The sequence below is a fragment of the Solanum stenotomum genome, chromosome 2, assembly GCF_019186545.1.
Source record: "Solanum stenotomum isolate F172 chromosome 2, ASM1918654v1, whole genome shotgun sequence".
NCBI lineage: Eukaryota > Viridiplantae > Streptophyta > Magnoliopsida > Solanales > Solanaceae > Solanum > Solanum stenotomum.
In genome coordinates, this window is record NC_064283.1 from 71,662,439 (window position 1) to 71,676,748 (window position 14,310).

The 14,310-nt window shown below is 36.3% G+C and overlaps 2 protein-coding genes across 3 annotated transcripts; both read left to right on the plus strand.

The window, feature by feature from the left end:
• Positions 1 to 344: 344 nt before the first annotated feature.
• LOC125856673 (uncharacterized) lies at positions 345 to 2,834 on the plus strand. The gene is made up of 2 exons (XM_049536264.1): positions 345 to 1,613; positions 1,694 to 2,834. Exons 1-2 carry the CDS (start codon positions 406 to 408, stop codon positions 2,538 to 2,540), a joined length of 2,055 nt encoding a protein of 684 aa, XP_049392221.1. The 5' UTR covers positions 345 to 405; the 3' UTR covers positions 2,541 to 2,834.
• A 4,553-nt stretch (positions 2,835 to 7,387) lies between these two features.
• Positions 7,388 to 14,175, plus strand: LOC125855452 (uncharacterized). Of its 2 annotated transcripts, none has more exons than XM_049535173.1 (10): positions 7,388 to 7,785; positions 8,277 to 8,354; positions 9,513 to 10,187; positions 10,330 to 10,432; positions 11,286 to 11,386; positions 11,475 to 11,649; positions 12,754 to 12,924; positions 13,015 to 13,115; positions 13,680 to 13,855; positions 13,939 to 14,175. In XM_049535173.1, the coding sequence occupies exons 1-9, from the start codon at positions 7,465 to 7,467 to the stop codon at positions 13,740 to 13,742; spliced, it is 1,788 nt and encodes a 595-aa protein (XP_049391130.1). In that variant the 5' UTR covers positions 7,388 to 7,464; the 3' UTR covers positions 13,743 to 13,855; positions 13,939 to 14,175. The 2 variants fall into 2 exon arrangements, with proteins under 2 accessions (XP_049391130.1, XP_049391129.1); XM_049535172.1 differs by having other exon boundaries at positions 7,389 to 7,785; positions 12,754 to 12,921; positions 13,012 to 13,115; positions 13,939 to 14,174.
• The last annotated feature ends 135 nt before the right edge of the window (positions 14,176 to 14,310 follow it).

Consider the following 14,310-nt stretch of genomic DNA (forward strand, 5'->3'; position numbering starts at 1 on the left):
ATTTGATTTAATATACAATGCACACTTTTTTAAAATCGAAAATCGAATCAAAATTTGATAAAATCAAACCGAAGAATCGAGCCCCCACATGACCCTAACTTATCTTAATAACAAGTTATGATAATGGTGCGTAATAACCTATTAGAAGCAATCTTTTTTCTTACGAGAACCTTTATTTGCTAATTTATCTATTAAAATTTATTTATCTTATTTTAATTTAACATAAAAAAATTAAAAATTACTTTTGAATCATGCCATCATAAAGTAAAATATTTAAATATATCAAAATATTTTTTAATCTTATAATCTAATATATCATATAAAAAAAACTAAAATAAAAAAACAGCTGGAAAACTATAAGACATTCTTCTCCGGCAAAGCATCCTTCAACTTTTTCAGATTCACATGGAACCTCCACTTCTACCCATTTCCACCACCGTCACCACGGCGGCGTCGGTGGCCGTAACTATGTCACAACCACCACCACCGACGGCGTCACATATCAACTACTCCAACTCAGTTGATTCCTCCCCAAAGTCACGGAAAACCAATTCCTGGGATGACCAGCAACAACAACCCCCAAACGCCGGCGGCGGTGGAGGAAGTAACGGGAAGATTCGTCTTATGTGTAGCTACGGCGGACATATCATCCCTCGACCTCATGATAAATCCCTCTGTTATATCGGTGGGGATACCCGAATCTTCGTTACCGACCGAAATACTTCTCTTTTTGACCTTTCATCACGGCTTTCGAAAACCCTTTTGGCTGGAGGGCCGTTTTGGTTGAAATATCAGCTTCCAAATGAAGACCTCGATTCGCTTATTTCTGTTACCACCGATGAAGACCTTGAGAATATGATCGAGGAATACGATCGTGTTACGAAAACTTCACGGATTCGTGTGTTTCTATTCACTAGTGAATTTGATTCGGTTTCTTCTTCTTCAATTGGGTCAATTTTACAAAGTTCTACCAAATCGGAGGATTGGTTTGTTCATGCTTTGAATGGGGCAACTTCTACTTCTACAACGAAGGTGTTTTCTGAGTCTTCGTCGGTGAATTGTCTTCTGGGTCTTGATGATGATGTTGGGAATTGTAATGTAAAGAGTGTGGATGGACAATTGGAGGGATCATTTGGTGCGAAGAATGTGAAAATTAGTGCTCATGATGTTCAGTCGGTGCCGGATTCTCCGATGGTAGAAACGACGTCGTCGTTTGGGTCGACTTCTTCCACACCGTCATTCACGAGTTTACCGCCGATTAAGGTTAATGTGGAGGAGAATCAAAGGCTTGAGATTGAGGAACAATTTTCACAGTTAGGGGTTGGAGGTAAAGTGGAGCAGAAGCAGGAAGAAGGGGGATTTATGGGTTTGACTTCACCACCTGCCCCAGCTGCTCCGGTGGTCGGAACTGTGTTTTCCGGTGTGCCGGTAGTTGTTGGTGGGGATTATGGTAATCAAATTTTTTCAGATGATGAGAGATCAGAACAAGGGGTTACTGTTGGTTATAGAAAGCCTGTTCAAACACAGCCCCAGCAACAGCAACAGCAGCCTCCACAATTGCAGCCAAAACTTGTTCTTCCTTCTGATTTGCCTTCCCCCAATTCAGTTTCAAGGTAAAAATATATAGCTAAAAAAGTTTTAGCTTTGTCAATTTTCAAATATATGCTCAAATTGGTCATTTTGTTTGATGTAGTGAGAGCAGTGTGATGTCTGGGCAAAGGCATTTCTTTTATCAAGAACCAGCAGGTCAAATTCATTCCGGGAACAATAGGGTTTCCGCTAATTCAGTTGATATGAAGCAGGGTGATCCGAATAATCGGGCTCAGGTACAACAACAGCAAGTCCAGGATGCTGGATATGCAATGCCAGTTCAGTATGATCAGCATCAACAAATGTATCAGCCCCAACAATATGTACATGCTAGTAAATATATCCATCATACGCCTTCCGGGCCTGTGCCAATGACATCTTATTATCCTATATACCCGTCGCAGCAGCAAACACATCCTCCGCACCCTGCTCTTGAGCACCAGTACCCTGTTTACCTTGTTCATTCTAGACAACCTTCGCAAGCTTACAATTTGCCTGTCCAGCAAGCAAATTATAGTGAGTCTGCTCAAACAAATGTTCCTTCTAACCAACCCCAAACACCTCCTGCTCCTAGCATGGCAGCTCCTGCTGCAGTTTATAACCATCCTGGAAATCCTCTTGCCTCCAAACCTGAAATGACTGCTGGTGCATATAGAACAGCAGCTGCGGGAACTCCACAATTGGTTCAGATCACTTCAGGCCAGAATCAGCAGCAATATGTTGGCTACTCTCAAATTCACCATCCCTCTCAGCCAATTGCTCCTACATCACGTGCTACCGCCAATTATGCATATGAATTTTCTGATCCTACACATGCACAAATATACTATTCTCAGGCTCATGCTCCCCAGTTTGCTACTCAATACCAAACCATGACATCATCCCCGACTGTTGGTTTACATAGTACTTCTTCGCAGCTTCCGACAGAAAAAAATCAACCAACAAATTAGAACTTCACCAGCCATGAAAGGTGAGTTGCACATGAAGAAACAATTTTGTGGACATAGGTTTGGTTTATGTTTAAAGTTTATGTTATAAATGCTTGAATTTTGCCATTGTTATTGGTTTGTCAAATGTATTTGTTATAGGTATAAGACAATTGGGTGTTTTTTTTCTTTTCTTGTGCAATCCATAAATTGATAGCGGTCTTGGATCATACTGTAAACGCTCAAACTCATATGATATTGTTCCCTGTTATATATATGAATTACAGAATAAATGTAATATAGTGATTGAGGCTTTTACTTCAGTTGTCTTTATATATTTCCCCCCCTTATTTGTTGTTTTATTGAGCTTTGTGGCAATGTATCTGTGAGAAATATAGGAAAAGAATATTATTGAATTGTGTTATTGTCTACATTATTACATTGAGACCCTATTTATAGACCCTAGATTACAATCCTTTACTAAGTAGGATACTATTTAGTATTCCTATTTCTATTTCTATTCCTATTCCTATTCTAATAGGATTGTATAAACCTATTCCTATTCTTATAGGATTGTATAAACCTATTCCTATTCGAATAGGATTGTATAAACCTATTCATATTCTAACTATCTGTACCACCATGACATATTAATTGAGAACATACATGGAAACAAGCATACGTGATCTTTGACTTGTTGAATAGTGCTCATGCCTTTTGATGCTAGGATAGTTTTAAATTCAGAATATTGTATGGATCAACCCAAAATTTATGTGTTACTTGGTGTATTAAGAAATGGTTTGGTTAAATCAAGTTGCTTCTTAGATTCAGAAAAAACTCCATTCCTAATCTTACGGTTATTTCTGGGACATTTTTAGATGTTTCGTGTCACTAACTAGCAATTTTACCAGTCCTTAATTTAAAGCTAGAGGCAGTCATATATGGGGGATAACGGTTTGGTTAGATCCTGTTGCTTCTTATATCCAGAAAGAACTTCATTCCTAATTTTACAATTATTTCTGGGATTTTTTCTATTTTTTTGCATCTCTAACTAGCAATTTCACTGATCCTTTAAAATAAAGTTAGAGAAAGTCATATATGAGGGGGGATAACTCTTTCCTTTATAAGGAATTAGGGGATAACTTTTAATTTTTTTTAAGGAACGAGGGGACAACCCCGTTGTTCTTTATGGCATATATTTCTTCTTTTTGGCAATTAGCAGACAGTTGTATTAATCACCAGTATGAATACTTACATAGCCAGAGCCAATCAAGCCTGAGTATTCATCTAACAGTAGCCAAAAATTCCTACATGCACTATCAACACTAACTAAGCTTGAAGGTCATAATATGAGTAAACAGGTTCACATTTCTCCTAATTCGTATACATAAGGTTGTCTTCAAATCATGTGTCAATGCTTCCTTACTTCTGTTCTTCATGTTGAAGATTCTGGACTTTCTTTCTCCCATGCCCCCCCATAATCCATGTACCCACAACTGCAAAACTTGCCTTGAGCAAAGCCCCTCACGGTGTTCTTGATCTGCAAGTTTGTTGGATTCAGTGGCATTCCTGTTCCCACATCAATATGGTCCTTTGCCAGTGTAACCAGTGTAGCATGTCTTTCCAAAGTTCATTGGTGTAAACAACAATCGTTTCTGGAGCCAATTCATGGAATAGTTTTATCAGTACAGCCGTAGTCCTTATTAAATGAAAAGAATTTTGTACAAACATTCTTAAGTTACAGAACTATAAACCATGCCTACTAATAATCTGTTTAGCTGGTACAGTTATCATTCTTTTTGAGTTTGAATTTGTGAACCATGCTAAGGATCCTGGCAAAGTGGTAGTACTAAATTCCTTCTCATTTTCTATTAGTGAGTTTTTATCAAACTTCTATTTATAAAGATTTAGTTCATGGATGTTATGTTTTTCTGTGTTAGAATGATAATGAGAACCTGATATTTTCATCTAGTTACACGTTTTCAGGTGTTTGTTGCGGTCAAGTGTCTATCTCTCCGTCCCTCTCTTTCTATGTATATGTTAACAGAATCCTTGCTGGTGATCCACACAATATTCCTCATTAATTGTTGGTTTCTTTATGCACACTTATTTTTCTTTACTTCGGTTGGCAGAAGAGATGATATGCTTTACACTTACTCTATTTGGTACCATGTTAACTTGTTGGCCTAGTTTGTGTTACAAGTACATGTTTGCTTTACTCCACAACTCTAATCAGCGTTCGTACTAAGGTGATGACGAACTATTGGGTGCTATGTTATGAAGTTTGCTGTAACACCTAGTACTATTTTACTTCGGTTGGAATAGAAATCGATCAAAGACAATATATAACTTCTGTTTTGGGGCCAATTAAGGTATAAATAGAAATGTAGACACACCATGTAATAAAGAGCTTCTGTGAAACTGCAGTTACAGTTACAGTAAGTGCATTTTAATTAGAACCTTCATTCTCTCTGGGATTGATGTGTGAAATGGGTCATGCATATGTTTATTTAACCATAATTTGGCTGCATTTCTTGTGTTCCTTTAGACTTTTCTAATTGCTATTATCACATTATGTTAATGCATTTCCAGTAAAGCTTATAAATACGTGCTAGATTCTCATCGGAGGTTTGGAGATAGACTCTAGAGTTTAAAGGTTCAGGTTAGGCAGAACTAAGATAAAATATTTAGAGTGCAGGTTTCAGATGTGGAAGTGAGTATTGAAACACGAGTCATCTATTGAGGATGAGAAAGGTTAATACGTATGTGACATGGCACCATCACGTGATTAGTTAACTGATTATTGTTAAGGCTGTTAGTTAATAGTTTGTTAGAAAGATATTAGCTAGCTTAGTTAGTTACAAGTTAAAACGTGTATATAAGTGTGTAGATGATCAAATTTTCAGTATTGGTTTTAATCAGAGAAAATTTCCCAATTCTGTATTCTCCCAGAATTCTGTCTCTGTTCATTCAAGCTTAATAGCAGTTTCAGATTTCCTCCATTAATGGAAGTCACTGCAATGTTTCTGAATTCTAACATCATCCCCAAGAATCTGGGGTCACTAATCCAAGAAAATGGGGAGATTGACAATGATGGGGCGGAGTGTTGGCCGCCAAAAACTTGATGTCCAGAATATGAGTGTAGGATGTTGAGATGGATATGGGGGCATACGAGCGATAAGATTAGAAACAAAGCTACTTGGGACAAGGTGTGAGTAATCTCTGTGGTGGACAAGATGAGGAAGGAGAGATTGAGATGATTCCAACATGTACAGAGAAGACACACAAATGCCCTAGTAAGAAGGAATGAGAGGTTGACTATAGTGAACGTAAGTAGAGGTATCTGTAGATTGAAAAGTCGTGGGAAAAAGGTGATTAGATAGGATACAATGCGCTTGCAACTTACCAAGGACATGACTCTAAATAAGAAGATATGGAGGTCGAGGAGTAGGGTAAAAGGTTGGTAGGTCAAGCGTCGTCTAGTTTCATTTTTGGTATTGTTATCATTACTTTCTTACTATCTTCAATTTTTAGTATTAAATGTTATTTCATTTGCTTCCGTTAACATACTTTTTTGGCACTGTTTCTAGTCTCCTGTTCATTATTTTCGATATGATTTCTTCGGTATTATATTAGCATACTTGTTTTTAAATGTTTTACTTGATTCAATGGTCTATTGAAAACAACCTCTTTACCTTCATAAAATAGTGGGTCACAAGATAGTGGTAAAGTTGTTGCTTTCTCAGACTATATTTATAAAATTACATTGAGTATGTTGTTATTGTTGTTTGTTCTCGCCCTGCTGTTATTTTTTTTCTTGTTCTTTTCTCATGTTATTATCTTGATTGACACTCAATTTTGACTGTATGTTAAAATTGTAGTTAGCTTATGTAAATTAGTTGAGGTTGGAAACAATTAGGTGAGTTAGATAATTAATTTGCCAAGTCATATTGTCTTCTTGTTACAGCAAGCAGAATATTCTGTTGTTACTTCAAATTATCATACTCTATTAAAAAAAAGTACTAGTTGATTCCTTATTGTTTTAATGTCTTATTAAACTCCTGCAATTATTGTAAATAAATCTGGCTCTTAAAACATAATTAAAATGGCTAATTATGAAGTGTCATATGTTAATCCATCATCATTGTCTTGCAGATGAAGGTGGACTTACCGATCATCATGTATTATGGTCCACGTGAACCTTAGTAGTTTTTGCTCAAACAAGATGTACTCATATATATATATAAACTTAATATTGTATATTAATTAATCGATTTGAAGGTGAAATTTCTCCAAAATTTTGATGTGGACAAGTTTTTGAAGAAAAATTCTCAAAAGTTGATGCAAACTATATGGCTAAGTGCTCCTAAGTTATTTGTATGGAAGAAAGGATCATAGTTGCCCCTTTATTATTGAAAAATGTATGATGTTACCCTTTGTTGTTCTATCAATCTGTATATTAGTTATTTAAGGATTAGTTAATGCGCTGGAATAAAAGAAAGTGAAATAATAAAGACTCAATGTATTGATTTTTGTCATCGATTGAATGAATACCCCTGATGCTAGATTATCGGTCTTAATATATAAGTAAAGTCATGAAAAGGAAAAATATATTAGTACATATTGTTACTTTTAAAAGTCATAAAGTGTTGTGATAATTTACTATATATTGCAAAAATTAAATCTATTATATTATATATCACAAAAATCAAAATTAAATTTACATTATATTCCAAAAATAAAAGTAAAAGCTAAAGAAAAAAAAAAAAAGCATGGCATTACGTGTTCCTTTTATCTCAACATCCCATTTTGCCAAACTGTTCCAACTCAAAATCAAATTATTAAAATAATAAAAAAAAGTTTACGTCTCAAACCTTCAAAAGTCAAAAGAGTAAAAGATTTATCAAACCAATTTTCTTTATCCAAATTGTCACGAATCCCACAAAATATGGTTTATCCAATTCAATCCGATATTCGATCGGCGATTCAAATCGCTGCCGTCTTCCGCCACCACAACCATTACCACCACCTCACAAATCACCGCCGGCGACTTCCTCCCGCCGTCATTTCATACCGGAACTCCCCGAACTGCTGCTTCACGGTGAACTCCGCCTTTAAACTCAGAGCTTTCACCACCAATGATGGCGATACTACAGCCCAGAAGGTTTGTAATAAGCCATCGTTATGCACTGCCGATGAACTCCACTACGTATCTGTTAATAATTCCGATTGGAAACTTGCTCTCTGGCGCTACATTCCTCCTCCTCAGGTTCAATTTTTTAATGTTTTTTAATTTGAACTGTTACTCTTAACTGTATGACAATTTGAAAAAAATAATATATTTGACACTTTCATTTCTATATAAGTTCAAATTTTAAATTTTGTGATCAATTAAATGTGGTCATATAGAATACAACCCGTAATCTCATAGGTGAGGTCCGGGGAGGGTGGAGCAAATGCAACCTTATTCGTACCTTGTGAAGGTAGATAGACTGTTTGTGATAGATACTCGGCTTAAAGTAAATGTGGTCATATAGAATTGGTCCCAATATATAAGACATGAAGGCATTAAGAATATTTGACGCCATTTTATCTAATTCAACTATTGAATATTTTAAATTTTGTGTTCTATCAAATACTGTTATATAAAATGAAACACAGGGAGTGATACTAGGAAAGGTTTAACAGTTCTGTTACATGATTTTTTTGTTCAAGGATTTGAGCTTTGCATTAAGGGTGTGTGATTTTTGATGATGATAGGCTCCAAAGAGAAATCATCCCCTGCTTCTGTTGTCTGGCGTGGGGACTAATGCTATTGGATATGATCTTGCTCCTGGGGTATGATACTCGTCTGCCTTCTCTCCGTTCTTTGTCCATTCTTCTGTTTTGTTGTATGTGCAGTGTTGTGTGAAAGAGTAGTCGGGGACACTCTAATTTGCAAATTCATGCCTGTATAGGTGAACAGAACTAGGGGATCTTCATGGATCGTTCATTGATAGCCACATTTAATAGATCATAATGACAGATGTCAAATGTGTATATTATCAGTGCTTAGTGGATATGTAAGGTTCCATTAAAGTTTCACTCTTTATTTCGTGGAGTGGTTCTTGTTTCTGAATCTGGTAGAATTCTATGGCATGCTCAAATTTTTTAGAGTTAACCCTGGTTTTGATGTTGTACTTACTACTTTTTTTTTTTTGGATCAAAAGGATACTTATATTATATTATATAATTAGGGATCAAGAGCATTAGTAGTTTCCCCACCTGTGTCAACGGGTGGGTCATTGTAAGTAGTTTGGGTCACATCCCGACCCTGGATAATACAAAATGGATTGTTTACGGTCCTAGGGTAATTAGTTCCTAGTGCATCTGCATCTACTTCCTTCTGCACACATGTTGGTGCGGTGATCAAAATGGTGGGTCGGTTAAAAACTTCGTCCTTTTCTCATACTTTATGCATTTCAAGCGTATAAAAGTTTACTTGTGTGATTTTTTTATTACTGGCTTGTTATCTATTTCATCTTCCTTTTTTTTATATGGCTTTATGGCTGCATGCCTGCATCAATCAGGTGTTGATGGTAGTCATGTGGCTAGCACTCTCTGTGATTGTACATTTCTGAAATATGAATTGTGATGATGATTTTTTGCTTAGTTGCTAGTGATGATTTCTATCCTTTTTTTTTTTAGTGAGATAAATCTAAATGTCTGCTGGTTAATGCAATAACTAGTGTCAAATTGATTTCACTTGGATTATTTCTTGTCTATTTTTTGTTTAAAGTTCTGTTGATGCATCTTCTTATCCGTTTAAGTTCATTTTTATCACTTGAGGCAAGTATGTGCACCCTACTCTTCAGTGGAGGTTTAGAATTCTTTATCACTTCAGGCAACCATGTCCATCCTGCTTATCAAAGAAATCTTACATAGTATGGTTGGTTTTTTTAAATTCTTTCTAAAAGTTATTTAATCACGGTTTTTACTTTTAAAATAATTATGCAGTCATCTTTCGCCCGGTACATGTCTGGTGAAGGATTTGACACTTGGGTTCTTGAACTTCGTGGAGCTGGGTTGAGTGTGCAGGAGTCAGATTCCACAAACATTGAGAAGACTGCAATTGCAGTCTCAGAACAGATGGAAGCTGCCGCTGATAATGCTACTGACAAAGTTCTTTCTGCAGCACAGCAGTCAACAGATGCCCAGAGTACCTTAGAAGAGTCTGACACAGCTGTGGTCAAAGAAGAATCCACAGCTATTGCAACAATGTGGGATGAGTCAAGAGTAGTAAACGAGCTTACGGAAACATTTATGCGCTTGTCAGAAAGAGTCTCTGGCTTCCTCAATGAAAGCCAATCAAGGATTATGTCTGCTAAACTATTTGATCAAATATCAAAATTATTAGAGGATTCCTTTCTTTATGAACGCTTTAACGAGACAAGGGGGAAGTTGTTAAGTCTGCTGGAGACAGGGCAAAACTCTGCCGTTGTTGACCAAGTAAAGGATCTTAGCCAAAAGCTAGTTAATATCATTGAAGAAGGCCAACGTTCTGTTTCTCCGTTAGTTGATCTGCATGAACGTCTAACCACTACCATAGAAGATTTCCAGAAACAGCTTGACTTGATTGTCAAGTATGATTGGGACTTTGATCATTACCTGGAAGAGGATGTTCCTGCTGCGGTGAGGTGACAGATTCCCATGTTGTAGAATATAAAGATATTATTGTCCTTGAGATTACACAACCAAATGAAATTCAGAATTTGTTGATTTTTCACTCTTATTTATTATTCTGACTAGTCTAATTATTTTATTTTCATTCTAGATGGAATACATTAAGGCCCAAACTGCACCAAAAGATGGTAAACTTCTTGCCATTGGACATTCTATGGGAGGAATATTACTGTATGCTTGGCTATCACAGTGTGGTAAGATTCATTTGTTGTTTATATGGAATTAACGTTGTTACACTTACGTGATCTGGCAGGTCTACTTATGAGCCACTTAAGATACTAGTAAATTAATCTGCAAGAGTTTTGAAAAAGTAACAAAGAATCCTTTCTGTAGTTGCAGTTGATAAGAATACAGTAATATTTAAACATTTTATTTAAATAAAGAAGGCAGTATAATTCCAGAAATTTATTCCATGAACCTGCTGGAGTATCATACGATTTAGTCTTGGGATTAAATTCCAAAGGCTACCACTTTACTTGGTGCAACTTTGAGTTAACCTGGTCTCCTCTTGACTTAATGTTCTTTTAATTCCTAATATTCATGGAGCAAAATCTTCAGACTCAACTTCAACAAGCTTTTTGCTGAAAAATAAGAAAGATGCTATAGTTCACAACAACTTTGGGAGTATAGTTGTAATAGCCACCAAGTGCAGTATTCCTATTAACTTAAAAATTTCATGATAGGGTGCACCAAGGTAAACAGGATCTGGTTAACAGTGTGACTTACTGCTTACTAGCGTCTTTCATACAGAGCTGAAAATGAGCCATCTTTTGACTTTATTGAGATGATAGGGAGCTAGGCAAGATTTTATACTTTATCCATACGTTTTAACAGTGTGTAAGGGACAGTTTGATTTGGAAGGAATTTGACCTGGTTTTAGATGTAAAAAGGTTTCGCAACTAACAGATAAGTCACTTGGAGCATTGTCTGATTCCTTGTTAATGTGCAGTGGGCACAGTCTCAAAAAAATATTTTCAGACTGACTACATCCGGGAATCATACAGATATGAGATAATTTTAATATGTTTCTGGTTTTATCTTGGAAAGGATTGCAAGGAAGAGAGCCTGGATTAACTGCTATTGTAACTTTGGCTTCATCACTGGATTACACATCTTCGAAGTCTGCACTCAGACTGCTCCTACCCCTTGTAAGCTAAAAATAAATGTCTTTCAACTCTCGTTGTGCAGCAAAAAGCCCTTTCAGCATATTCTTATATTTATTTACCTTGGCTGCAGGCTGATCCTGCCCAAGCTCTCAATGTACCTGTTGTCCCTTTAGGAGCATTACTCGCAGCAGCTTATCCTCTTTCTTCTCGCCCTCCTTATGTGTTGTCTTGGCTTAATGATTTAATATCAGCTGCAGACATGATGCATCCAGAGTTGCTGAAAAAGCTCGTATTAAATAACTTCTGTAAGTGCTTAAATGGGCAATAAGCAGTATTTTCTTAGTATTAATTGATTGTGAACTGTAAAAATTTATGGTCCTCTTGTTTTATAATTTATTTATATGGAGAGCAGGCAGGTTTCAAGTTGTATAGGTATAGATATTTAGTATGAGTTTTAGAGATAACAGTATGAGAAACTTACATGTTCTGAAGAATGATTCAATGACCATCTGGCTATGCCCCACATTCCTGTCTACAGTGTTTTTGCACCAATACATTCTTTTTCCCTCCACTTTCTGTCTGGATGATATGTTGAGTCTGAGTTGAACTAATAATCTACGTTTCAGATACATCCTCATGGGTATCAGTTAGGAAGGCAAATGTTCTTATTAATTATGATTATTAGTATATCTCATCTTTCACAGTAGTCATGCAGCGTTATACAAGGAAGAACAGCCAAAGTTTGAAGTATGTCCTTTGGCAAGCCAAATTGAATTTTGATTTGTACTTGCTTATAACCAACCTATGAAGTATGAACAATGGTCTGTCTCATCTAGTTGGTCTCCTTCTTGGCCTCAAGAGGAGTCGGTACTAAAAACTAAAAAGGCCTTTCCTTATAGGCTTCTTAGCAATAAGGTAATCAGTGGAAACAAACTATGTGAGAGACTGAGAGTTGATTCTTAATTCTTATTTGTTCGCATAAAGAATGAGCGATGAAGAACTATTAACATCCTCAGATAGAAAAAGAAAATTATATCAAGTAAACATCCGCTGTATATTTATTTGCCAGCTAGATATTTTCTCTTCTGACAAAGAGCTGCATATACCAATATATTTATTTGACTCTTTGTTTGATGAACTATTGACTCTTTGCTCCCACAAGTTTCACTCCTGTGTTGTTTTCTTGACACTGTGGAACGGTGTTGATAGATGATCTTCAATGGAAGAGTGTTTCCATCAAAGTAAGGATAGTTTATCATAACTGATTTATAAGGGCTGTAGTCTGACGGTGATCCAGAAAGTTCACTTTCTTTTGTTAAAAAATTCCTTAGGGGATCACGCCCTTTCTATGTTCTCTTGAGATTTCACATGTACCTTTTACTTAGATTTTCTAATAGATCTTCTGGCAGGTACTATTCCTGCTAAACTTATTTTGCAGTTGACTACAGCTTTTCGAGAAGGGGGACTCCGTGACAGAAGTGGTAAAATATTCTACAAGGATAATCTTCACAAAACCAATGTACCCGTGTTGGCTGTTGCTGGAGATAAAGACATAATCTGCCCACCAGAAGCAGTGTGTGGTATGTGTCATAGTACTTTCGCTCATTTTTCTGTCAGAGGATGATAAGTTTTCTAACAATTTTTTTCTTGCAACACATTGGTTCAAGCAGAAACGGCAAAGCTTATCCCCGAGCACTTGGTCACCTACAAAGTATTGGGGGATGATAATGGTCAGCATTATGCTCATTATGACTTGGTGGGAGGACGCATGGTATGTAAACTTTAACAATTTCTAGCTTCTTTTGGAATACATGAAGGAGAACAGAATACAATGGAAACAAAGGAGCTATATGAGTGACATTAACTGATTGGATTTAGACTAGTTATTCATTTGGGAATAAATGTGAATTTTAAAGGAATTTTAATTTGCTTGCTTTGAAAGACATTATTTAGTATTAGAACGAGATTAACCTGAATTGTCCGGACTGGATTTGGAGAATTCATAAAACCAAACCCTACCGATATAGGATTGAGGATTTGAGGTCTAGTTGATTGATTGATTGATTAGCAGAGAGAGTATAGAAAAGGATGATAAAGAATAGAAAGATGCTGGAAGTGGAGAGGTGCCTAGTCACATTGGAATTGCCTTTCAATGTTTTTTTTGTTTCCTAATGTAAACCTGAGAGTTAAATATACCTAGATTAGGAAATATGATACGTTATTTACTTTCACAACTCCGTGAATCCGTGAAATAGGCATCTTTTGCATGTGCATTGTTATTATTTTTCCGTTTCTATTATTGCATAACAACTTATACTCTTCCTGGTGCCTGCAGGCAGCAGAACATGTATATCCTTGCATAATCCAATTTTTAAGCCATTATGATGATACTAGCTAGGGCCTGTACTCTAGTTTTGACCATTCTTTGGGTAGTGAGCTCCATATTCTTGGCGCCAAATACGCTTGTGATGGTCTCATTCATCACTCGTATCCATAGATGCTAGTTAACAAGTGAGACCAAACTTATCTGAAATTGTGTTCTTTGCTCTGTTTTCTACCCTTAATTGTAATCAAGTACCTTGTTTATATTGTAGGGAGTGCGTATACGAGTCCCCTGAACCCGAGGAAGGTTCATGTCAAGGAATGAATTTGGCAGATTCTTTAACCATACCTCATATGTAATGTGTATTTAGTTTCTCATTATGTAACCTATTTTATGGTTTGTTTCTTTCTCTTTTGCCTACTGCCCATATATTGTCCAGTTATTATTTGGTCCTTTGTGTTTCCTGTCTAAATGTAAGAAAAGCAGGAAATTAAAGTACATGTTGCAGTTAGTCACACTGGAAATAGTACAGTATTATTATATCACATGAAGCTGAAGCACTCAATGAGATACCATAATAGTTACAAATTACAATAAACTAAAGATCAATGTAGAGCTTTGATTGAATAGTAAAACTTATAAC

Coding starts and splice junctions, on each gene's coding strand:
- LOC125855452 (XM_049535173.1), top strand. CDS start 7,465: ATGGTTTATCCAATTCAATCCGATATTCGATCGGCGATTCAAATCGCT. Junction 10,433..11,285: donor TGCTTGGCTATCACAGTGTG/GTAAGATTCATT, acceptor TATCTTGGAAAG/GATTGCAAGGAAGAGAGCCT. Junction 11,387..11,474: donor TCAGACTGCTCCTACCCCTT/GTAAGCTAAAAA, acceptor CCTTGGCTGCAG/GCTGATCCTGCCCAAGCTCT.
- LOC125856673 (XM_049536264.1), top strand. CDS start 406: ATGGAACCTCCACTTCTACCCATTTCCACCACCGTCACCACGGCGGCG. Junction 1,614..1,693: donor TCCCCCAATTCAGTTTCAAG/GTAAAAATATAT, acceptor TGTTTGATGTAG/TGAGAGCAGTGTGATGTCTG.